This window comes from Lagopus muta, chromosome 7, assembly GCF_023343835.1.
Source record: "Lagopus muta isolate bLagMut1 chromosome 7, bLagMut1 primary, whole genome shotgun sequence".
NCBI classification, from domain to species: domain Eukaryota; kingdom Metazoa; phylum Chordata; class Aves; order Galliformes; family Phasianidae; genus Lagopus; species Lagopus muta.
Window position 1 is genome coordinate 30,702,633 of NC_064439.1, and position 25,594 is coordinate 30,728,226.

Below are 25,594 nucleotides of genomic sequence, written 5' to 3' on the forward strand. Positions count from 1 at the left end.
CACGCGCCGTCTCGCGCCCTACTGTGCAAGCAGACCGACGGCGACATAAGCAAATAGGCGCGAGAGGCGGCCGGCAGGCCGACCAATCGCTGTGCGGCAGCCAGGCCGTGGGCGGGACGCGGGACGGCCGGAATGTGGCGGGCGCTGCTGGGAGGTCGCTGCCTGTTGCGGTCCTGCTCCGCCGCGCTCGTGGCTGGGGCGCCGCGCGGGGGCGGGGGAGCAGCTGTGAGGGGAGCGGGGGGCGGCGGAGCGGCGGCCGCGACGGAGGAGCGGCGGCAGGTGGCAGGTAGGCGGCCAGCGTGCGGGCCGTTATCGAGTGTCGTCGGGGGCGAGAGCCAGGAGGGTGGATACGGAGCCAGCTTCGTGGCCCCATCCGTGGCAATACTTGCGCGTAGCTGCCGTTCCGTTGTTTGGCTCCGTCTTTGTATTGGTGAACGCGGAGCGCGGCTTTGTGGTAGTGCTCGGTCTGTGCTACCGCAGCGCGGTGCCGGCGGGCTGAAACACGCGCACGGCTCGTATCTGCTGATTAGGGCAGCTTGGAGCTGACCTGACGCGGTGGTGTGAGCAAAGGGAGCGGCACCCGTGTGCCGGGCTCCTCACCGCCGCTCTGAGAGGCGTTTAACACGGGCTTTATCTCCAGCTATATCTGCGCTACCTGAGAGGACGGGCTAGTGAGACGAGGGCCGGCCTCTGCTCCCGCGTAACAGCAACAGGATGAGAGGTGATGGCCTGACGTTAGGTGGCCTGGTGGCTGGGTTGGATGATGTGAGAGGTGTTTTCCTTTAAAGGCTGTGATAATCCCCAGTGGCAGAGCAGGAAAAGAACACAGCGTCGCACCGGCTCTGTTGTAATACATTCATTTTCTCTGCTTAAGAGTTGGGTTTCTCACACGTTATCCTGGGCCTGCTGGGGCCTGTTGAACAAGCACTGTTGTGGAATATTCTTAATGTGTTCGAAGTGAATGTCTGCTGAAGTATTTTGGTTTTATTCATTTTAATTGTCGAATATCTGATGATAGTATCGACTTTAAGATGTGCTTGTGAGAAATAAAGAAGTTACCTTAAGGAAACTGTGACTTTTGCCAACTGCTCCATGCATCTAGAGAGCATTATTTACCAGAAGAGAGCTTTAGTACTCAACTTGGATGATTTTAAAACGTAGCTTTTAAAAATCAGCTGTTCATGTTGGATTGCCAGTACCAAACCAGACTTCACTATGAGTGGCTTTAATTTATTTAGATCACTGCTATTTTGCATCTTCGATAACTTGGAAGCGGCAAGAAGGAAGTTATCATTACTGCTGTTATGTTTTCTGTTCTAGACTCTTCTCTTCCAAAGTTCAGCATTGACTTTGTTGTAAATCTGCTGAGGCAAGAGAATGCGAAGGATATCTGTGTCATCCAAATACCTCCAGAAATAAAGTACTGCAATTATTTTATAGTTGTGAGCGGATCTTCAACACGGCATCTCCATGCAATGGCACATTACATGCTGAAGATGGTAAGACAGTTCCCACTGTATTCTCTTGGTGGGAGTGGTTTTAGGTGAAGATTTAAACTGTGAAATTAATTTCCCTGGGCTTACTGTTGTACAGATACACTGGGCATGATAAAATTGCATGTCCTCGTGTAATTTATTTTTGAGTGCATCCAGCAACTGACTGTAGTTTTCTTCTTTAGCAGTGCTTCTCAACATGTAAAGATTATATTTTAAAAACATACCTCTGTATTCAGAGCACCGATGATGGTAGCACTGGTTGGTGGCTGCAGTGAGAGTTTATCGGCAATGAGAAATGGTACTGACAAACTGTGTCTGTTTGTGTCTTCAGTTCAGCATGCTTCATAGCTATTCCCACTCCCTCAAAATAGCCTAATCTGACTGTTCTCAAACCTTAATCCATCCAATCTGCAGGTTTTCAAATACACTGTAAGACCAGAAGAAAGATTGCATACAATGAGGCAAAGGATCCTCTCCTAGGCTTACTAAAGCAAACTGCTATTGACTGTGCTGTGCGTGTGCAGAAGGGAAGGAGAAGCAGCAGCCATCCTTCATAGAAATCTTGTGCAGTTTGGCTTTGGCAGAACGTGCTTTTCAGCACAGGAGCATAGGTCAGAATAAGAATATACGTAGAGCTTAGTGATGCAGACCTGACTCTGGGAGGGCAAATCTTTGAGGCTTCATTTTTCTTTGAGTCCTGTTGGTTTCAGCTATGAAACTTGAGGGAAGAAGGGGAAGATGGTTTTACTTTTCAGTACTCAGAGTGGCAGAGCATACCTGGCATTGGAAGCTCTGTGGGCAAAAAGGAAGCTAAAGCCTAAGCATAGCAGGTGCTGGGGCAGCTGGCTAGCTTTAGTACTACCATACTTGCAGTGTTATGGAATGGATGATTTACTGGCACTGAAATGCACATGTGCCTGTGTGTAACATGAGGCCTTCCCACTCTTCTAGCAGCTTGTAAGCAGCAAAGTCCCAACTGCTGCTTACTCCTTCCTGTCTGGTGTTGTGTTAGAGGAAGAACATAATGCTTGTCTTCATAATTTGTTCACCGTTAAACGGCCTTTAAAGATAGGGCTGAAGGAAACCTGTGGTGGAGATCAGCCTCAGCCTTCCCATGTTGAGTTACATGTCTTTGGTTACCTTCTTTTAAGGATATCTCATAAGCTACTTTACAGAAATGTAGAACTACTTCTTAATTAAGTTATGGCCACTCTGTTCTTTGCAAGTTGGTACCGTTGTCCAGCAGGTAGCATTGTATGGAACAACCACAAAGAGTTGCATTTGGTGGTAATTGATTTCATATTGAAGTAGGATTCATTTCCTGACTGGCCATACTATTACAGTCTTATTTTGTAATCTGATTTTCAAGGCAGAAGGGACTGCTATTGCTGTGCACCTGTACTGTTTCCTTGTTCAGAAATATTTTCTTAGTTTCCTTGTTTTAATTGCAGCTTAAAAAGGTTTCCATGTTTTGGATAAGATGCATGAACTAGAGATAAGGTAAAACTGATTAAGGAGCCGTGAAGATTCAGCAATTTCATTATTGTAGGTTGTTGTTTGTTTGTTTTTAATTTATGCTTGATATATAAACAAACTGTACTTAAACCTCCAGTTGTGAAATTTCTCCAGCTCTGGGAGATGCTTAGATTGTTGGTGTTGCCAGTAGGAAGACTGGATCCCCTCCAGCCAGTGTCTGCAAAAGCTGCTGTGTTGCATAGGAAATTCCCTGCCTTGCCCCCATAGCTTCTGCAGTCCTGCTGTGAGCTGCCCCCTCCTCTTTGTCCTAGTAATTCATAACTTGTAAACCTGAATGCTGATCATGTTTTCCCCACTATGCAACAAGTGCTCAGAGCATGCTCCTGAGGCAGGAGACTTCTTTGCCTTTTCTGTGATACAGGGTCAAACTCGTTTTCTCTCCCTCTCTCTGTTCCATTGGGCATCTCCATTTCTGCCAGCATAAAACAAAACAAAAGATACGTGAAAGGAGGCAAAATGTGATGCTGGTGATAGTTAGATTCCCCATGGCTAGTGCTAGGGAATCTACCTGCAAGGCTACTTCATTGCTAAGTAACAGCTTAGTATTCATCTTGAGGAAGAAATGGACACAAACGTCATGGGTAACTGCTTGGGAGCTTTGGACATTGGAACTCCAGGTCTGATGGTAAATCTCACTGAGAGATCTGTACTTATTTTCCAGAGCTGCAGCTGTATATATCTGTGCAGTCCTCAAAATCACCGTTATTGTCTACCTATTGCATTTCTGATTTAAAACAACTCTACGCAGCTTGATAAAGTCAAGTTTAGCTGCCAGGTCTGAGTGTTTAAATGAATGTGAAATATTTCATTTTCTGCTGTTGCTTCTCTCTCAGTACAAGCATCAGAAGGAAGAAAGTGATCCTCACACTCGGATTGAAGGGAAAGAAACAGATGACTGGCTGTGCATTGATTTTGGTATGTATTTGTGAACGTGACCTGTATGACATTCTGCACGAGCTCTTTAAGGAAGGAAACATCACAGTGAGCCCTGGTTGCCGTGAACAGTTATCAGTACTCTGCTATTTTACAATTTCAGTTGTTGATGCGCCCCATGGAGCTACTAAGTTACCTTCCACTAAATATCATAGCAGTGAGAAGGAAGCAGAAGCTACTCTTCAGTAGCTGAAACAGTCTTAATAGAAGTTGAGCACGGAACTGCTGAAGAGAACAGCTGCTTCAGTACATTTCCTCAAGTGTAGAATGACCATTTGGGCAAGCAGGGGCTCTTGATATGCTGCCTGAGTAGTGAAGCGTTGAACAGACTGCCACTGTCTGTCATCCTATGACACCAGATAAAGCCACAGTCCTAAAGAAGTTGAATTCAGTATTTTGTTCCTGAGTGTGGAACTTTCCACACCAACGCTCAAGGCTTTACCCTCAGAGTGGCATTGCAGCTTCACCACCATCTCTATAATCTCACCCTCTGTATCTTGGCTTAAAAGAGTACGGGTGAGAAAGCACTGCAGCCAGTGGCGTTCAGCTTCGGTTACATTACTGTTGATGATGTTTGGTAATTATAAATGGAGAAGTAATTGAAATTGAAGGGTATAACCAGAGAAAACATATTAGAAGTACACTTGAACGAGCTTTTCTTTTTTGCTATTGTTTTAACAGAATGAAACCCTGTAAGAAAACACTTACTGCAGTAAAAGGGTGAGGCTTTGTCAAAGTTTGAGCTCAACTGTTTTATGTTAAAAAATATGAACAAAGCTAAGAAGCATGGGAAACCTGAAGAAAACTAATTGGCTACAGCTGTACGTTGTTGATAATAAAGGAAAGCTGAAGGTTCATCTGTAGCTTTGGGGAAGGAGTTCATTTAAGAAGTTCTGGCTTACAATTTCTTGGGGACAGGAGGACAACTTCTTTGATCTGAAGTTCTGTGACACTGCTTTAAACAAGAGCACTGTCCTTCTGCTGGCTGTGTTCTTGCATTCTGCATAAGGAATGACCAATTCCTCTCTGTTCAAGAGCTGGAATCAGTGATCGAGGAAGAGAGCTCCCCCATCAGCTGACCTGTTATACGGAGCCAGAATGAGGATGGAGTACTTAGACTCTGTGAAGCTGGAAGTGTGGTAGAGCTTTACAGGTCACTAACAAAAAGGGCTACTGTGTTTCACTGTTGATAGATCACTAAAATAAGCATTCCTACCCCACCCTATCATGGTTTTTGAGCAGTTTCAGACTTAACCTGATTCATTGCCCTGAACTATGCTGCAAAGGACTCTCAGTGCTTATTTACTGTGCTTTTTTCTTCTGTGCAGGAAGCATAGTGGTACACTTCATGCTGCCAGAGACACGAGAGACTTACGAACTGGAGAAGCTGTGGACTCTAGGTTCCTATGACGACCAGTTAGCACAGATGACTCCACAGTTACTGCCAGAAGACTTTATACTAGGACTGACTTCTGAACAGCAGTGATCAACTTGTGACAAGAACTTAACGTAGCTGCTGAGGTGCCTGACTAGGAGACATGAGTTGCCTCAGCAGACACAGGAGGCACAGCAACTTGGCCATCACTAGCATGATCAGCATAAACCAGTGTATCAAAAGAGCTGCCGGAATGTCATAAAGGGACAGTATCGTAGGGGACCTTCCTGGAAGATGTCTCAATGGAGTTTGCAGTGAGGACGGTAGGAAAAGACAACCATTTAAGCTACTTACCCCCAAAACTCAGGCACAGTCTCTGCAAGGGCTGTTTTTCTAGCATCTTTGAAAGGCCTGCCTGTGGTGGCAGTGCATGCTGAAGTACCTTTCCTGCAAAATGGCTTGAGTGCTGTACAGTAAAATTACATTAAGTAGTAAAGTTTAAGTGAGGCTTCTTGTGTGAAGTCAGTTGCTTTTGGTTGAGGTGAAGCAAATGATGTGCCGAGCTGAAGGAAGAGAGAAAACAGTGGTGTTGCTGAACTCATAAAAGCCAAGAGTAGCAGTAACAAATGTGTCTTGAATTAACAGAATAGTAAGTCAGTTCTTCAGCCAAGGCCAATCTGTTTTTAATAATAAAAACACAACTGAAGAACTTCAATTCCTTGCCCTCGTGTTAAAACATTCAGCTTATTATAAGTGCACAGCTAGCCTCTCAGAAATTTTCCTCTCACCTGGTTCCTGGAAAAGGACACTAAGGAACATGCTGTGGCAGCGTAAGCCTTCAGACCTTTTGAGGTGGGTGAAAATAGTCCTAGAGAAAGCCATTTGTTACTTAGCATAACTTGCTGTTGGACAGATAGTTCATCATTTTGACTACAGCGATGACTACAGACATCACACAATGATATCTGTATCATTGCACACTGTTCTTGGTCAGCAACTGCTAAAATCCAGCTACAAGAGCTTCAGGATGGTAACAAGTCTTGTTTTCTCATTACGGAACAATGCTTTCATTGCTAGATTAGGATCTCTTCCTTCTGGAGAAGCTTGCTTTGCATCTGGATTTTGGTTGGTTTGTAAACAAAGAATATAATTTGCTCTATTCCAATCTGGGTTATTTATCATGCCAAGTCTGCCCTCTTATTTTAGGAGTAACTACTGTGAACTCACCTGCTCTTTGATAGAAGGCAGCAGATAGTTATGCAAATTGAACAAGGAACTTTAATAATAAATATAGTTAATGAATGGAAGTAACACCAAATCTGTCCACAAAATTAAAGTGTTAGTGGTAAACGTGTCTGCAAAAAACGATTTGCAAAATGTTTCCTGATCCTTAGCAACAAGAAATTCACCTAGAGGAACACTGGCTTTCTTACACATTGTGGTGGCTTCAAAATCAGGCATTTTTTCCCAGGAGAGATGCATAAAGTAGCTTCAGATCGCTCCCTGAAAGCCTTTCGTGCTGGAGATGTACAGCTAGCTGAATAGAGGCAGACTCAGCACACATTACTCTATTGTATGCACTCACCATACTTTAACATTTAGTAACAAAAGAACAGTAATGAGAGCCTAGAAAAGAACAGGAAGTGATAGGGAACAGCTGTCATGTGAAGTCTAGGACTCTTACCATTAGCAATGAATGATACTAAGAAAAGTATGAGACAAAAACACTAAGATGCATTAAAAAAAAAGAATTCACTGTGAAGGCACATTGTGAAAAGAAGTTGGCTGAAAAACCCACTGATTGCTATTAATCAGAAATTCCAGCTCAGGAAGAAAACTTCTTCACCTCTCATTTAATGTAATCTGTCATCATATCAGTATCACCCTATGTGACTCACAGAGCCTTTGGTCTGACTCTTGAATCCTTGGAATTAAGAAAGTCTGGCTGGTCACTGCTGTGCAACACTAAATCCCTTTGGGAAGAACACATGGGAATGTTTCTCCTCCATGGATAACGTGAGACCCTCATGTAAAATAAAAAGGCTCCTCTGTAGTTTGTCCAGCGAGACAGATGCACTGATCAGTCTTCTACAAAGGTGTGCTCAGGATGCCTTGACAATGGTAGACAGCAATATGAAACTTTGGTCACCACATCACAAAATTTCCTGCACTGCATTTAAGTAACTTAGTTATCAGGCAGTGTCTACATCCATCAATTGAGCTAGCAGCTGTTACAGCCCAGCTTACCCAGCTTGAGTGCTTACTCCACTGATTTCTCACATTCATTTTGAAACCCCATGCTCAAGCACCATGTTGAGGCTCTGCTTGTCCTGCACAGCATACATGCTTCACTTGACGGAAACTAACATAAAGAGCGCATGCCTTTGAAATTGCAGCTCAAGAGTAAAAGCTTCATAAGGTTAGAAGCAAATAAAAGCATCATGATTAAGCAAATGATTAAAAAGTCAGAGGTTTAATGATGGCCAATGCACCAGCATTAAGGAGGGAAGCTTAATTTATGTTGCTCAAAGGGCAGGGATGCCAGGACTGAGAAGTGAGCTCAAGGGAAAGATGAGCCCAATTTCCCTGTAAAATGCAGTACCATACAGTGTTTTTGCAGACATCATTTCTTCAGTTCTCTCTTTCTGCTGATTGGTCTCAGTAAATGAGCTGTGAAGACAAGTGGGAAGATGCAAGAGATTGGAAAAGAAGCCTGGTTTTCCACTCCACTGTAAAAGATAGAGTTACTTGTGAACACTTCCTCATTCCCCAACACCTCCCTCTCACCTCGGAGCATTCACAATGAAATATCTCATTTCAAACAACATTAAAAGGGATCAAAATCAAGAGAAAAAAACCACCTCTCGAGATCTGAGGGCACCACCTTCCTGACAGTGGGTGTGTATGGGACAGAGGAGGTGGAACAAGGTGGGATACAAGGTGCCATATTTACTCACTAATGAGCAATCCAGGCTCCTGGGGCCACGCTCATTGCCCAGCTGCACCACACACAAAGCATCAAAGTAAAGACTGGGTAAAAAGCAGCTGAAAAAAGAAAGTTTATACCACAACTCGGATCTCCCTTGAAACTTGTTAAAAGCTCCCTTTGGGTTTGCACTGGGTCACAACTGCTGTGCACATGTTCCTTCCAGAGCAAACCACGCTAAGTTATCTGCACGAGACAAACTGAACTAAAGGTGGTACTACAAACCATAGTGCTGTTGTACGAAAACGAAAAGGTGAACTGGAAGCCACAGAAGTCACTACTTGTACTGGAAAGTGTGAACATCATAGCTTGGCTGCTGGATGCCCTCGCAGCTGTGGAATGCCTGCGGGTGACTGTTCAGCCTTACTCAGTTCTTACTACAGACAGAAAAACAACTCGATCAAAGCACAGTAAATACTTAGAGCAGTCAGTCATTATGCCTCATTAGTTTAAAAAAACAACACACAACTGTATCTGATGATAGGAGTTAAACTCTTTATTCCATTCAGAGGCATCTGGCAAGTGGAGCTGCATTGGGGGGCACATTACAGATGAAAAATGATCCATACTTTGTGGATATTGAAATCATTTACAGTATTTACTTTCTAGCTATTCCCAAATACTCCAAATTACCAAGTCTCAATTGAAAATAAAACATGATTTATCATACTAAGTCTAGAAATTTAAGAGATATGACAGTAATTAAATCAGTAGATGTAAATGCAGCGCCTATTTGTAAATAATTTTATGGAAAATAATGAAGTCAAATCCTTCTCAAATGTTAAGAAAGGAACATCAGACTGACTTAAGCCTCGACAAAAATTAAAATGCTATGACTTTCCATACTTCAGTAATTTTAAATTCATTGTAAGAAAAAAAATTATCCTAAAGGCTAGAATGAAGGTCACTGTCAAAAAAGGAAAAGAAACTCATTTTTCTTTGCTAAAACTACAACATAAGTTTGTGGTTTTTAAACCAATTAGTAAAGAAGAGATGCAGGAAAAACACTTCAGACCATTTTCAAAATTATCTAATCTGTACAACAATGATCTTTGGGAAAATTATCTAGTCTATGTAGTAATGCCTCTATTTCAACATGAACCTAAGAGGTAGATAACAAAATGATGAAACAAATGTTTTTGCTCGTTGTGCCCCTCAAATCAGTGCAGCATGGTGATTCTGATCATCTCATGCACAAAAAACATCACAAAAAAAGGTTCAGAGGTAATAGCATGGCTCTGTCGACCACACACATACAGGCGCGCACGCGCACACACACACACACAGCAGTCTTTATGCACCATGTGTTGCCACATTTTTTTTTTTAAACTGAGGTAGACTGAAGTTTATTGTAGAAACTTGAATGTGTCACTATTACCACAATCAGCATTCAAATTACATTCTGAAATTAAAAAATTTGGTAACTTTCCTGTTATCCCTGCCTTTTGACATTTTTTTCTCTAATGGTTGGTTGCAGAACGTGCATAAATCCTGCTGCATCTATTATAAGCCAGGCTAGAGAGGTTGTTGGTTTGTTTTTTTTTCTTGTAATAGTTTTAAAACCTTCAAAGTGGCTTAGTGTGGCCCATAACAGCGGCTGGATATGTAAACTTAGCCTTCGTTATCTTTCAACGTGATCAAACACTGTTTGACCTTCCCCCATCGTGGTAACTGAAAGCAGTATGATGTGATCTGCAGACAGCAGAGACCCTCGCGGCCTCCAAAACGCCCTGGCAGATCGAGTGTTCTATCAAACTGAAGATGAAGCTTGCTCTTTGAACAAAATGGCAAAGTCCAAATGGGCTGCAAATGGTTAAATGTAGCATTATTAGGTAGTGATGGTCAAAGGCACAAAGGGTTCATGCATTCAATCAAGTAGCACAAAAAAAAAATTCAGCCTCTTGCAGCCTTCTAAATTTTTCCCCCAACCCCAGCCTCTTGCCATCACTTCCTTGTCCTGTTCCCAAAAAAGTACCGTCACAAACTTTTTCATCCCATCTTAAAAGAAAACTAAACGGCATTGCTGCTATCAGAATGTTGGCATCATTCACTATCTTTTGAACATTCACTGAATTTTTTTTTTAAACAAATGATGGTGTTGAAGCCCTCAGAAAATCTGAGGCTGTGTTTTTTTTACCCACCTTACTCCCATCAGCCAGCAGCTAGAAGTGCTCTGCTATATTTTTCCCCGATAAGTCCGTAGTACTCCTGGCTGGTGGCTGATCAAATTTTAATTTTTTTTAAAAAAATAAAATGCTCAAGAACTATTAGCTTTATAAAGTATACAAAATACCAAAAAAAAAAGCAAAAAAGGAACAATTTCTCATTGAGGTACTAAATGCCTGAGGTAGTTTAGTAAAATGCATATTTATCTTTTTATGCCCTGGCCAACACCATTCAACACTTCCCTTAGGTTATTCATGGCAGTGTTATGTAAAAATGCAACCAAATTCTTTTTAAAAAATGCCACTTGTTTCAACATTGGGACTAACACTTAAACTCCTGTCGATACCCTTGCTCTAACCCTAGCCCACCCACAATCCCACCCTCCTAATGTGTTTCTTCTTTTACCGCTGGACCTATAAGAGCAATGCCTTTTCTTTTTTTCCTTTTTTCTTTTTTCTTTTTTTTTTTCTTTTTTTTTTCTGTTTTTAAACCAGTGAACTCAGAAGAGAAAGCTTCATTAAACCAAGTTCTAAAATTGTTGGGGAATAATAAGAACAATAAAAAAGACTAACGAGTTTATGTTAAATTGTGAGAATAGAACAAAAGGGAAGTGAAGGGGTCCTTATTTTAAAGCTGGGTTTCAAAAGTTTGAGAGAGCCTAAAGAATACATTCTCAGAGACAGCGTTCAGCGGTTGCCTGGTCCTCGAACAGGTGATTGGCTTGGTGGATCTTCTGCATATAACTTCAACAGGTGCTCACCACCCGTCTCTCTGTTGCACAGTCTGTCTTTGGTCTGGCATCTGTCTCTGATGGGCCATTTCCTAAACCTTTATTTTCGTCTTGGCTGAGGCTGTCCACTTTGCAATGTTTTTTGCTGTTGCTGCTGCCTTCTTACCTGAGCCAGTATTTCCTGAATTTTTCTCTGAGCAAGCTGTAGGAAATAAACAAGAAACAACCCGTGATGATGGCATGAAGTTACTGCAGTTCACAACAGACCCTGAAGATGCTACTGGGACACCATAAAACCTGGACTAACCAAGTTCCTAGAACTGATTGCTCATTACCAATTACTCATCATATCATCTTTTTTAGTTGTAGTGCACAATTTTTAAACTTTTCTACTTTTTCCATCTTCCCATGTTCGGGTTTACCACGCGTAATATAGAAAGCACAGGAATATGACTACCAACAAGACTAACTGAAGTTCCAGACTAACTTCATTTTATTCCCCTGGAGGTACTTGCTCTAAGAACAGTCTGCTCTAGTGAAGCTGTTGTTTTTTGCATGAGAGATCTCAGGAGGTTACATCTCACAGAATTTAGTAGCCCTCCTGATTTCTGAGCTGTGAATCACCTGCAGCAACATAACAAAGGAATCAATGAGGCAAGGGATCTTGTGATCCTTTTCTATGACATTAAATTGACAGATTGGGAAATATGGACAAATTGCATTCCTTGCCAGGTATCATGAGAAAGCTTACATCCTTCTTTCATCGGCATTTCAGTCCAATTACAACAACTTGGGTTTTCTTTGGCTTTGGAAGTTGTAACTGCCTGCACCTAAACATAGCGACAGAGACTTGCAAGAAGATTGTTTTACATATGTATAAATGCAACACTGCTATAAATCTCTCTCATTACAGCAAGACAATTAGACAAGCCTGGCAAGCAGTGCTTCCTACAGGCTGCATGTCTTTTATCTGTTCACTACACACATAGATGGAGAAGACAGTCCATAGAAACATCAAGGCAATGTAGAACCTCACTGCAGTCCTCCTACCTGGCATGCATAGAAGTGACCAGTTATTTTCACAACCACCTGGTCATTTTCATCAGGTGTCTGGTCACGAGGGACTACAACTTCTGCACTTGTCAAGTTTTGAAGCTCATTTACCTGTAAATAAAGAGCTGTTAAAAAATCTTAGACAAACAAATACTCCACAACATCCATGCCTCAAAGATGCTGCTGACCTTAGAAACATCCTGTCCAAAAAAGGAAACCCACTACAGAAACCATCTTTGTGCAGCAGCATACTTTGCAAAATGAGCCTCCTTTCTCTAACATAAATTAGCACCAAATTCTCTATGCTTCTAGAAGTGCTGTGAAGTCTAAATAAAACACACAGAAGACGTTAACTATCCTGCTTATAAAAAGCAGATTACATGCCACAGTGCAGTTGATTTTACAAGCTTAAGGTCAGAGAACTCCTACAATGTATGGAAGAAAAAAATGTCAAAGAACACCCAAGACTGATGCCATTTCTTCGCCAGTATCCATCTCCTCATTCACAGACATATGAAAACACAGGAATACCAGCATCTTTGCATAAAAAGAACTGTGCTGAGGAGATGCTGTTAGACAAAGCAAGTTACCTACTGGTCATTGGTCATTGCTGTTTTCTGATATTGAGTTTTGAACACATTATAGTTTTCTACCACTAATTTAGAAATTATGCTTTCAATCCATTTGGTCCAAAGCCATCACTTGTGTACACATTGGATTTGATTTAAACCAAATGAGATCAGTGGATTATTTTCTATTTTCTTATTCCAAAATCTAGCATAAGGTACAGTTCAAAGAAGTAGGTCTTAATGGCTATGTTTTAATTTTAAGTGGAAGAACTGTATTTCTAATATGACCTATAGATCTGACTATGATTAACCAGTTAAGTCAGAATTATGTGCTTCTAAAAAGTCTGAAATTGGTTTGTCTTGAGGCAATAAAAAGTTTAACAAGTATAGTTAAGAAAACAGCATCAGCTTCAATGAAACTTCAAAGGGTTAGCTATTAACTAGTTAGCTATGTGTCTGAACCTTTAACATACACTGAATTATGAAACATAACAAAATAGCATTGTAAGTTTTATATTGGCTACTTACTGTTTTGCCTCCTTTACCAATAACTCTACCAGCAGCATAGGATGGCACTTTTATATGAGCCTCAAGTTTCACTTCTTCTTTAGGTCCAAAGAAATTTTCTTCTTTAAGTTTTCCATAGATTCTCCCTTGAGCCTACAAAAATGTCTCTGGTTAAAGAGCGTGCTTATTGAGATGGAGTTCACTTCAAAAAGCTCCACTGAAAGGAGAATTTTCAATACACAACTTCACCAAAGCATTTTCCCAATCAACGCAGCAGCTTCTATTCTAAAGTCTTTGTACCAAACTAGGGAGCACTGCCGTCTAACTTCTAAAACTACATGACAGACCAGCAAATCAAGGAACGATTTCACAGATTATTATTCTACCTTTTCATAGAAACGTTGCTTTTAGAAGAAGCAATTACATCTCTGTAGTGGTAGAGAGAGGTAGAGAGAACTGTCTGGATGAAATCTGTTGTGTTTTTTTTTTTAAATTGCACCCAGAAGCACAGAATGCCATTAATTGGCTCAGAAACTCGGTCTTTTAAGTATGCTAAACTTAAAGTCACAGGACAAAGACTTCACTTGCAATAAGCAGCTTAGTTTTTACACTCAATTACAACATATTGTTTAAAAAAAAAAAAAAAAAAAAAAATCAGAGCTTGCTCAATTTTCTGAAGTAGAAAATTAAATCTGTCTAGATCTAAATGGCACCATGGGAACAGTATCGCTGCAGCTAGCGCACAGTTGCCTTTTCTGGAGCATATGCAAGTGCCAGGTAGCAGAAGAAAGTCCACTGAGACTAAGCTGCTGAATCTTATTCATGTTAAAAGATGTTTCCTCATCCCCTGCCATTTGTCAGTGAATTCTTGAGAAGTAGTAACTAGATTTTCTACTCTGTCTATCCTACAGGCATCAGAAGATGAATTCTATTGAGATACTGAAGAGATGCTCTGTGAAGAAACCTCTGGCCACAAAGCCTTTCCAGTTCAGATCCTTTATCTATTCCTTTAAATCAAATCCACCAGCCCTGTCACTAAGTGCAGCCACCTTGCAGTCTACCACTACAATGGAATACAAGACAATTCAGTGATCAGATAATTATGTTAAACAGTGCCAAGTTCTCATTTTTTGCTTGCCCTCAAGATTAGTCAAGTTCACACTACTGTAGAATGGGTAAGACAAAATACATGGAGTGACACTGGAGCTGAAAATACACAGTGTTTTTCAAGGTCAGATTCCACATGAACAGTTTGAAAAGAATCTGCAGTACGTTGTTTTGGTCTAGGTGGGACATCCTGTCACTAAGAGGACACTAAGTGAGCATGCCAGTGGGGCAGAAGTCTGTACCAAGAAAGCCACTAAAACACCACACAAATGCAGCAAGAGACTGCATTGTGGACCATCCAACAATCTGAGAACCAGAGATTCCTGCTGCAGGAAAATTCTTCAAGCAAGTTGGTGAAGAGCAGCTCAAGTACTGCTCCAAGTCTTGAGTTGGAGATTTTGAAACTGTTTCCAAATCTGTTACGTGACAAACAGTGGCAGGGCCCATTTTATTTCAACAGCTTTTCAAATGGGTAACACCTGGACAACCTGCAGACTGTTGGATGGTTTCCCAGACTGGAGGCAACATGATCCCCTGAGTAGTGCTATCGCATGTATGCCTAAACTCTGGGGTGCACTGCAGCACAGACTGTGAACAGGGGCATATTCTCACCCTTCTTCCAGCTTCCTTGCTCACAGATACAGCCTTGCAAACTGCAACATCCTCAGGCTACGACAGCTGAGAAAGAAAGGGTGCAGCCACTGCAGCTACCACTGACATGAATCACAGGGAGCAGAACACAATGTAATAGCGTAAGGGTGCCAAACTCATAGGGCTCTGTGCTGACAAGGCCTCTCCAGGAGCTGGTTACTCATCCAAGCAGCAACCATTCCCTCTTCAAACTGCTGTGCATCCAGATTACATTCCTGTTGTGCAGCAAGCAAGAGTCTGTGCTCAGAGATGGAAAGACACCTACACAGAGCTAAAGGACAGAATTAGTGAAGCTTGAGTTTGATTCATCTTGCTTCATGTTAAGAGCAGCAATAAAGAACTGAACTCTGCCTCTGCCCCTCCCTAGCAAGAAGAGGTTGCTCAAAGATAGTAACAGGCTATGGAGGTTGTTGCTGATGGAAGACCAGAAGGACTCTGCTCTTCTTCTCAGGACCAGCGTTCTCAGGTTCACTAGCTAATAAATCAATCCCTCTTAGCAAGCAAAAGCTTAAGTGTAGAGAAGTAACTGCTTGATAGGGTGCTGGAAGGGGAGACTTTCCTCCTTGCATGGCCTGGGTTGGGGAGAAGAGCTAGCAGCAGAGTTCTGTGGGACTCCAAGTCTACCTGAGGGGGAAAGCTTGAGGACAAGCCTTTGCCTACATGACAATCAGGATAAGGGCACCTAATCTTCAAGCATGTTAATGCTTGAGAGTAAATTCACTGATATCTCAATGGAAAGAGAAGGTAACCAGAAGTCCAACTTGTGCTGATCTCAGGTCATGAGAGCACCCTAGATGTGGATTGTGCCATGTGGGTAGGCCCCTACGAGCTCAGAACACACTTCAAGGAGGTGGAGCTTCTAAATTATGCTTTACATTTGATAGGTTTTCAAATCTATATGGTAAGAACAAACTGAATAATAATCCCAAATGCATCCAGATCTATTACCACTGTGAAATACCTGCCCTGATATATCTCCAAAACTCCTGAAGGCATTAATGAAACTGACTCTAGATATGCCTGAAGTTTGTGCTCCTCCTACTGCAAGATGCCCTGAGGCAATAATGCGAAGACCAAAAAAAAAAAAAAGCAGCAGGAGAGCCATGCCAGGACATGATCTATCAAGTGGCTTCCTACCTGTTCAGTGTCTCACCTGTGATGAAACAGAGCTGCTGTACTGAGCCATCTGCACTCCTAACAGTCACCTCCTTTTGGGGGCAATTAGACATAGCCCTCAGCACTCAAGGCAGAAGGCCACTCCATAACTCAATTTGAACACAAATAGAATAATCACATTGGAGTATCTCCATGCAATTACAGTGTAAATACAATTAGAAACTTGGTCCTTATCTGCAGAGCCACCCAAAAAACATTTTCCAGTCAACATGCAACAGTAACCTGAAAAGGCTCGGTCTCCCATCTTGTCAGCTTTGTTATTTCTGTTAAATATGCTGCACTGTTGTATGCATTAAGACGAGCTAGAAAGACTGAACTGCTGTGTCCATAGGTAACAAAAATAGGAATACAACATGGTCAAAAAATCAAGTCTAACATGAAAATATCTGATGTGAATCTGATGTGAAGTTGCTACTAGTGTTCAGATGACCAGAACATTGCCTCTGATGGTACTGTATTACTCATGTATTCATGTGACATAATTTTCACTAAATGGAAAGCAAAAAAATCTAGTATTTGCTAGATTTCTGAGTGAAATAGTAATTAGAACCAAATGTTTTGTTTTTAGTATTGGCCTTTGCAGCCTAAAGACCCCCTACATATCAACAAGTTTTTATGCAGTGTACCTTAAACTGAGCTTCTGGAGGTCCAGTGATGATAACCATTCTCAGCTTGGCATCTGGTCCTTCAGCAGGGGCAATCTGGAATGCACAAACATAGCTGTTTGGTAGCTATCTTTTGAAGGCATCATTTAAAGCCACCTCCTCCCCATTTCAGTCTCACATTCTGTTCAAGAGTGAGACATGATTCATTACTGCAGTAACATTACACTTCGGTCATGACAGCTTGCTCTCTGAAGTACATTAATTACCTGTAACGGAACATGGAGAAATTGGCTAAACCATAAGCAAGTTTACTTCTGAAAATTAAAGGTTTAGCTATGCAGCTGCACATGGCAAAATCCCACAAGCAATTTAATGTGGCTGTGAGGCAAGACATGTAGCCTTCAATAGGAAAAATATGGTTAAGAGGCTGAAATTCTTATCCTTGCCCACTAACTTAAACAGACTTTCTGACAAGTTTTGCCCATTAGAAAGAGTTTGCAATTGTCTCCCTTAGAGCAGATGATCTCTTCACAGTTGTAACTAATCAGGTCCAAAACATTCCTCTATACTGGAAGAAGAGTTCTCAGTTTCCAAGGGCTTCGTATCTTCAGACACGTGTGTGACCCAAATAAAAATTAATCTCCACCAGAGTTGAGACAGAGGCTCTCAGGGTCTTCGGCAGTTCATGTCACCACAAAAGTAAGATTTCTGTGGGTGCTGTTCTCAGACTCCAATGGCATTAAATAATTCAAACTAGCCTCTGACATTCTGGATGAATCTTTTGTTTATCACAACTGACGTTTCCATTGTTGCGTGTAGTATTACATAGCTGCTGTTGAATGGGCAATATTTTAAACACTACAGGATTTCATCTTAGCTGTTGGCAGAGGGATGTTATTCATATTTTACAGCTGTAGTTTATTTCAGACAAATTACCAGTCACCATGCATCATTTTCGCTAAAGAATTTTGCTAACCAAAGTTTATATAATTATTCATATTGTACCCTAAGATGGAGAATACATTACATGCTAGTTATCTGGTTTGCGTACTTAGTTCACATACCATTTCTGCATTCCAGCTGGCTCTAAAAATACACATTCACTTTACAGGGGTACATTTACTGAAATGCCAACATACAGCACCGTGGGTAAGTGTGCCACAAACTAAATCCATTAATTCCATGGAACACACAACTTTTAGAGGGATGAATTTTTAAGGCATGTTGGGTGCCAGCTGACTGAACAGACCTCAGCCTGGGGATTTCCATTCAGGCAAAATGGACATTGTAGTTTCTGCCTTTCAGTCACCACATATTTTCTTAGTGAACACCTGCTCCTTTATTGAAATTTTAAGAAAAGTGTTTTCCAGCAAGTCTTCCATTACGTCTTTGCATGTTACACATATTTAAGTGTTCTGCGACGTCTTGCTTTGCTTTCATCTTAGAATATCTTGATCCCAAGAGGTAGAGTAACACTCTATGAAAGAATCATGACCGTAACATTTCACTGTCTGGAGGTACAATCTTAGAGGCTGCAGTGTTCATTTTGACTGTCTGCTCTTGAATGGAGACTTTATACACGTACAAATCGTACTCAAGTGGTGAATATTTAATTTCTGAGAGAAATAGCTTTACATTCCCTGACTAGGAAAAAAGCATTCTTCCACATGCTGAGTAAGGACAGACAGTTGCTTTCATACCCCCAAAATCTGTAGCGCCCATTCCAGCCCCTTCAAAGGCAGCAAGGAGGACTGTGAGAAGCATTTCTAAGCAAGGAGATGCCAGTGTTCCCCAACAGATCCCAGTATTCCAGAGCAGAATGGGCAGCCAGCAGTCCAGAAACCTCTGCTTGGCTCCTTGGATAAACCATTCCACCTACAGAAGTTCCATGCCGAGCCTGTATCACCAGGCAGCAGCCTCCAACACAGGAACAGAACCTGAGCTTGCCAACAGCTGCCTATGGCTCCAAAGCCATGGACTGGCACCACAGCTTTGTGCAGAGCCCCTCTGCACCTGCAGTTTATTTAGTCTTGTTCTGTAGCTAGCTAGTTTCATTAGCTCTACAAAGTTCAACACGAGCACAAAGACAACACACGTGGATGTACAATGCTTTCATATGCATCTATCTACAGTACAACTCAAAATAAGCCCAGAGCAAAGGCTTACTTCCTCTATAAACCATGGCTACCAGTTTGGACAGTTGACAGTTATTCCAGCACTCAACAGTTACTCAGTTACTAAAGTCACTCCCTCAAACTCAGCTAAAAGCACAGGCTCCTTCCTGATTATGACATATTGCTTTGCTCAGAAGTTATGATAAAGGACTGGTGATCAACACAATGGAAGTTTTGAATAAGTCTGATTACCAGCCATCACACATAACATATTTTTCTCTATATTTTTCTCTAAGAAGCAATAGCACTGTTCCACGTTGTTTGGCCAGATCACTGTTAAAATTGTGCTTTTATTCTAATTGATAATCTTACATAGAACATCCAACTTATCAGACTTAAGGCTGGAAAAGACTTTTAAGACCACCTAGTACAACCATTGGCCCATCCCAAACATGCCCTTCAGTGCTACATCTACACACTTCTCCAGCATCTCCATGGACGGTGACTCCATCACCCCCCTGGGCAGCCTTTCCAGTGCCTCACCACTCTGAGAAGAAATTTTCTTCAATATCCAAACCAAATCTCTTTTGGCATAACTTGAGGCCATTAACTCTAATCCTACCACTGTTATCTGGGAGAAAGGCCTATCCCCACATCGTTGCAACCTCCTTTCAGAAGTTGAAGAGAGTGATAAGGTCTTCTCCAAGCCTCTTCTTCTCCAGACTGAACAATCCCAGCTCCCTCACTCAGCCACTCCTCATAAGAGCTGTGCTCCAGACCCTTCCCCAGCTTTGTTGCCTTTCTTCGGGTGTTATTCAGGACCTCAAATATATTAAAAGCAAAGCTTCCAAATTCAGTAAGCATATCCTGTACTCACACTGAATTCCCTCAAGATTTAATCCTACTTCCACAAAAATCTTCCTCACTTTTTTTTTTTTTTTTTAATGAAGGAACAGAAAAAAAAAAAACCTGCAGTTTTATAAACTGTTAACTGGATTTCAATACAGATACATTGGGTAGAGGGGTGCCAGCCAGCAGAAGCAGCCTGAGGCTACTGTTAGCCAGATACATGAAAAATGCAGGGAACTCCCTCTCCACTGAACCGTCTTCCAAGGACCAGCTAATGGACTGGGTTTGGACTGGTTTGGGGAAGTCCAGGGTATTTCACATCTCTCCACCTAGCAATGCCTTCCACATGTCACTTCATCAATAGATAGAAACCAGAGAGTAGGAAATTGTTGTGGTTGTGGTACACTGCATCCCCTGCAAGACAGATTTGATGAAAACACCTTGCGCTTCCTTCTACTCCACCAATCCACTGAAAACACAACTATTAATCTGTACTAATGAGAACTGTCTAGGTAGTAGAAGTATTTAACAGTGGCTTAACAACATATAGAAACAGGTAGCAAACAGGCCAGTAAATTGATCGACATTCAGCAAACCACACACTAGGCCCACCCTGAGAGTTCCCCAGTTCCTGCACACTCAAGTAAACACCTTCCAGGAGAAGCTAAATGTCAATCTGGCAGCAGATGAAGTTACAAACAGTAACGGTATGTGGAATACTACATAATTTAGGCCAAGGCTTCATCTCTGCAGCACAGAATAGCAGAGCTGACTATTTATGAGAAAAAAGCTCCAGCACCTAGAAAAGATATTTATGGTTACAATTACTAGCCAAAACAGAAGGCCTCCCAGCAACTAGTACTAACTGCACAGGGGCATCAAATACTCAGCAACTGGCTGAAGTTGAGTTACTCTTCCATGAGGTCAACCTCTGGCAACAAACTGGGGCAGCAAAGATGCAAACAGACCAGCAATAGAGCAGGGCACCACTGTGTGGTCAGCAGGCTGACCCAGGAGCTCAGGCTGTATCAGAATAAAACACAAGAGCTTCTTCAGGGTAGAGTCACCAGAGGGACCAGCACCACGTGTCCTTCCAAAGCAGAACAAGAGCAGTCACAGCAGCGGTGGGCTTCACCTGTGCTCTTGGTTTCAGAAAGGGAGTTTATCTCACCAAATTTCACTTTACTGTAAGCAAGGAGAAACCCTTTAAGCACCACATCATTAAGACTTAAGTCTGTTTCTAAGAAATCAAGACCACCAAAGTAGCTTTCTTTGCAGCTTATATTTCACACCTCAGGAGACGTTTGAAAACATGCTTCTAATTATCTTGTCTCGAGGAAGATTAAAGGATGATTTATAAACAAATGTACCATTTATCACATCACATTCTAAGCACGGAGTGGGGGAGGACACGCACGAAAACACAGCTTGTGCAAACTTGCTGGAAGTGTCATAGAGAAGAGACAAAGTTAGTCAGTGTAATAATACCTTAATAGATGCGCCTGCAAAGCGAGAAAGTTGTTTGATGTGCTGTCCCTGCTTGCCAATAATAGCTCCAACTGCCAAGGCTGGGATGAACAGATGAACAGTCTCAGACTCGGGCTGTTGCTGTGGGGAAGAAGGAAATATGCAGTGAGTGTTTTTGAACATTATGAATCAGACTGACAGGAGAACTGGTACGGAACAAGCATGCATGGAAACAACGGGGAAATCTTCAATGCCCTCTGAAGTCTGGCTTTTTTTTTTTTCTGGAAATCATGGAATTCACAAGACATGAAAGAACAGTTTGAGCCAAAAGAGAATTCTTTTATCTTTTAGGAAATAGTTCCAATTCTAACGCTTTGGAGTTCTGAAAACCACCGAGCTGTTGCTTCTTCCCAAGGCATTCGTCCTTACCTGTGTCTGCCTTGCTGCTTTTCCACATGCAGACTGCAGAGAAGGCTGCTGTGAGTGAGCAGGCTGCAGCGGTGCAGCCAAATGCTTTCTAGTTTTCCTAGCGATTTTGGTTAGATTGTGCTGACGGCTGCACAAAAAGCCTCAGTGTTGCATCGATGCTACAATTTCCTTTGTGTGGGAGCGCTCTGGAATGATAGCCAGCATGAAAACTGCCAGTGGTTCCTCCTGTGTAACATTATGCAACAGCCGGGGTGCTGGCTGCAGGCCAGAAGCCGGCTGTGAATCCAACAAGATGAGGTGTTCCCCAAGGCTGCAGGGCCAGGCGCTGTGCCTGCAGGACCCAGCACACCACAACTGTCGCTGCTCTCAGCCACCATACGGTGCAGTACTTGTGCTCTTCTGTATGGACTGCACAGAAGTGAGCCAAACGTAGGGCTGCACCAAGCCATCATTGCTTTACCAGCCTCAGAAGGTGCTTCTGGAGAGCTCATCTTGGGCTGGCGGAGCAGCACCGAGTGCCCACTACACTGCGGTGCCATTAAGCCAGTCGCTTACGTTGGGATTACTTCTCAAAAGCACTTCACTGTAAGACCTTTTATGAAGACGCACTTAAAATCTCCATTCACATCTCCTCAGCACAGTCCCTTTACGTGCTTGCAAAATTTGGTCCCTTTATTCTCAGCAACAGAGAACTAAAAATCCCTTTCCCTGCAGACATACTTGCAGATGATGCGTTGGCATCACTCGGTGCCACCACACAGAGCACCGTGCTCCTATAGCTCTGCAGCTCCTGGTAGCAATGCAGGCCCACATGTAGAAGCACCAAAGCAGCTTTTCCTGTGATACTCTAAAAAGACGACACGCTGTATGCAACACAGAGCAAAAAGCAGCTGCAATCCAAAAAATAAACCAAAGAAGCAAGACATCTCAACTTGTTTTTAAGTATCCCAGTCCTTCTTTCAAGGGGAAGCGCTGCTCCAGTGCACTGACTGTAAATCAGAACAAAATGCTTGTTTCCAAGTTCTACCACTTCATTTTGGTAAACACAAATCAACTGTAACCTCAGGGGAGAAAATTCCAGGCATAGCTCCATGCACCAGGTGAAGAAACCCCAAAATAAGATATTTAGACCAGAAACACATTCTGCCACTTGCTCTGGGTGATTGCAACTGTTACACAACTGACCCCATGTTTCACATGTACAAGGACCTGCAGGCAATTTGCGCTGCTTTAAGGCCATGTTTTCCTCTGGACACCAGTTCCAGCCTTCTGGACCCATCGCCCTGTGGGCCAGTGGGGCTGCAGCTGGTTTGTGACAGCAGCCAAGGATCCTTGACCCGGATAATCACAGAGCCACACAATAGCAGCCCTGCAACAAGGGAGGAAGCAACTGCAATTAGGCCAAAGCATGGGAAAAGGTAGGGACAGCCCTTTTAATCTGCTTCGATATTGGTTTGAAACTATCTTGGAGACTACACCCTGGAACTTCGTATCTGTATGAAAGGTACCAGTCACTACAGTATGTTAAAGCCGCTTTGCAGGAGATCACTCATTTTTTCCTCTTATTATTACTGTGAGCATGCTCACAGTAAGTCCCTTTTATGTGTTCATCATGAATCCAGCAAGATTTCCAGTAATTCCAAAATGCCACTGTAGATACTTGGTTGATGTTGTTGCTTTGGAAAACTGATCCTACGTGGATACAAATTAGAGAGACGTTTGCTTCCCCAGTTATGTTGCAAGACCCACAGTAGCTGCACTGGGTACACAGACTCTTTCCAACCAAAATCCAGAAAACCTTGCTGCTCATTGCAGTGATTGCTGCCTTCAATCACCTACACATCAGCTCCTGCAGAAGTCCCACCAAACTTTTCTCCCCCACATGCACCTCCAGCCATCATCCTCTAGCTAGACTTGAACTAATTCATACAATATTGCTTATAGTAACTCGATTGGGCATCAAGAACCTGCCTCAAACCAACTCCAGACACATTTCTCTACCATACAAGCAGGTCAAACTCCTTTACTTTTGTTTGCAGATGATTCCTATCTTCTCTCTGTTGCCCATCTGCCTGCAGCAGTTTTCCTCTTGTCTTCCCAAAGCTTGATTTTGAGCCACTCTCTTGGCTAGATTCAATTCACCACGGAAATTCCTTTCTGCTGCCTCACCCTTCAACACAGGTAAAGGCAGACAGGAGACTTGCACGTTCTGTTCCAACTCTACAGCAGCTCACTATAGCTCTTGCCCCCTCTGTCCATCCTTACCATTTTGACTTACTGATATTTGTTCATTCTGTGACGTTCCTTAATGTTAAAATTCCATTTTGATGCAATGCAGTATATTTTTATTAGGGAACAGACGATAAATTGCCCTTACTGAATTGATTACATCTCATCATTTTCCACTTTTCTTTTTGCAGAACACCTATGTATAACCAAATTCATCTCCAGTACAACAATGTAGGAATTTGGGAAATTATGTCCACTTCTCCACCCACACTGACTTTTAACCAGTCAAAAGAAATCATTTGATATTTTTCAAAGCACAAACATCAAAAACAGCCGCTCTTTCTTTTTCTTCTGGCAGAAATCAAGTATAGCAAAAGCTTTCAAGAGAATATCGTAACACCAAGTTCTATTTATTATCTGTCCACCTCCTTACCCACAATATTTTAAAATCCTTTTATATATACTGGAAGACTGTCCTCCAAAATAAACACATCGAAATGTAATGCAATGACTATACCACCCATCAATCTCACAGATGCTTTAGGGGATCTTAGGAAGGAAGAAAATCAACTATAATTTAATCTTCTCCATGCCACACCACATCAGTCATGTAGCTTTCCAGGAACTTCCAGCATGAGTTATATCTGAAATACATTCCTAGATCTTAAACATATGTTAGAAGCACTAAATTTAGGGAGCTCAATTCCCATCATGTGGAATCTAAGCTTCAACATTCACTCTTACAACAAGGCCAAAGGAATCTTACTTAAATATATAGTTAGAATTTAAGAAATAGATAAATATATATGTGTATAGAGAGAAGAGAATAACATCCACTTGGACGCATTCCACGCTTCATTTTTTCTTATAATTGTTTCTCTGAAATAGAAGTGCTGTTAAAGAGATGATTTCAAGGCTGTTTGAACAGGGGGAAAAGATGCCTTTTCAGGTCATGTTTGTTGTGCTTTAACAGCAGAGGCAGCACTGCTGAGTTCACTAATATTTACAGCAAAATTACAACTTCCCCTTACACTTTCATAGGCTCCTTAAGGAAAGATGAATCAGTTTTAGTTTTAAAGGCACGTTATTCTTCTCAAAGATAGTTAACTGGCAATATGTTGTCTTCATTACATTTAATTTTAAGGGCATTAACTGTACAACTATAAATTTTAATGTTTAAAAAGCATTCTTATTGAAGTAGTAAAGTTTATTAATTGTGGAATCAGTAGTAGTAGGTTGTGGTTTTTACAACAGAAAGGTCTTCTTCACATGGAGACCCACGGAGCCTCTCTGCACCCTGTTCACTGTATTTTCCCCCACATAACAAAACAGCTTGTCTAAGGCCAGCCTGGGAACCGAGTGCAGGAGAAAACTTTTTACACAGAAATATGGAAAAACAACTGTTATAAAATATTAACCCACGCTATCCAAGACTTATGGTTCACACATCCACCTTAGCTTCCAAAGTAACTGTCTCAGACCTTCTTCTGCTCTACCACTGTTTGCTGGATGGGCTCAGGGCTTCCTAACCTTAATCAGGTCCAAATAACACCAGATAAGCTGAGAAGAGGGAAGGAAAAATGGGGGTAGGAGATAGGATTTGACATGGACTTTGT

General features: G+C 42.0%; 2 protein-coding genes across 3 annotated transcripts in view; one reads left to right on the forward strand and one right to left on the reverse strand.

Moving 5' to 3' along the window:
• The first annotated feature begins 132 nt into the window (after positions 1-132).
• Positions 133-10,979, forward strand: MALSU1 (mitochondrial assembly of ribosomal large subunit 1). Its single transcript, XM_048950996.1, has 4 exons — positions 133-286; positions 1,321-1,499; positions 3,866-3,947; positions 5,294-10,979. Exons 1-4 carry the CDS (start codon positions 133-135, stop codon positions 5,449-5,451), a joined length of 573 nt encoding a protein of 190 aa, XP_048806953.1. The 3' UTR covers positions 5,452-10,979.
• The window catches only part of IGF2BP3 (insulin like growth factor 2 mRNA binding protein 3), a 102,987-nt gene continuing 86,192 nt past the window's right edge, over positions 8,800-25,594 (reverse strand). For both annotated transcript variants that reach the window (XM_048950994.1, XM_048950995.1), the window contains exons 12-16: positions 21,342-21,461; positions 16,912-16,986; positions 13,373-13,504; positions 12,273-12,386; positions 8,800-11,424 (exon numbers count right to left, since the gene is read on the reverse strand). In XM_048950994.1, the coding sequence (XP_048806951.1) occupies positions 11,323-11,424; positions 12,273-12,386; positions 13,373-13,504; positions 16,912-16,986; positions 21,342-21,461 (543 nt within the window). In that variant the 3' untranslated portion in view covers positions 8,800-11,322. The remainder of the gene's footprint in view (positions 11,425-12,272; positions 12,387-13,372; positions 13,505-16,911; positions 16,987-21,341; positions 21,462-25,594) is intronic.

Coding starts and splice junctions, on each gene's coding strand:
- MALSU1 (XM_048950996.1), top strand. CDS start 133: ATGTGGCGGGCGCTGCTGGGAGGTCGCTGCCTGTTGCGGTCCTGCTCC. Junction 287..1,320: donor GGAGCGGCGGCAGGTGGCAG/GTAGGCGGCCAG, acceptor TTTCTGTTCTAG/ACTCTTCTCTTCCAAAGTTC. Junction 3,948..5,293: donor CTGGCTGTGCATTGATTTTG/GTATGTATTTGT, acceptor TCTTCTGTGCAG/GAAGCATAGTGGTACACTTC.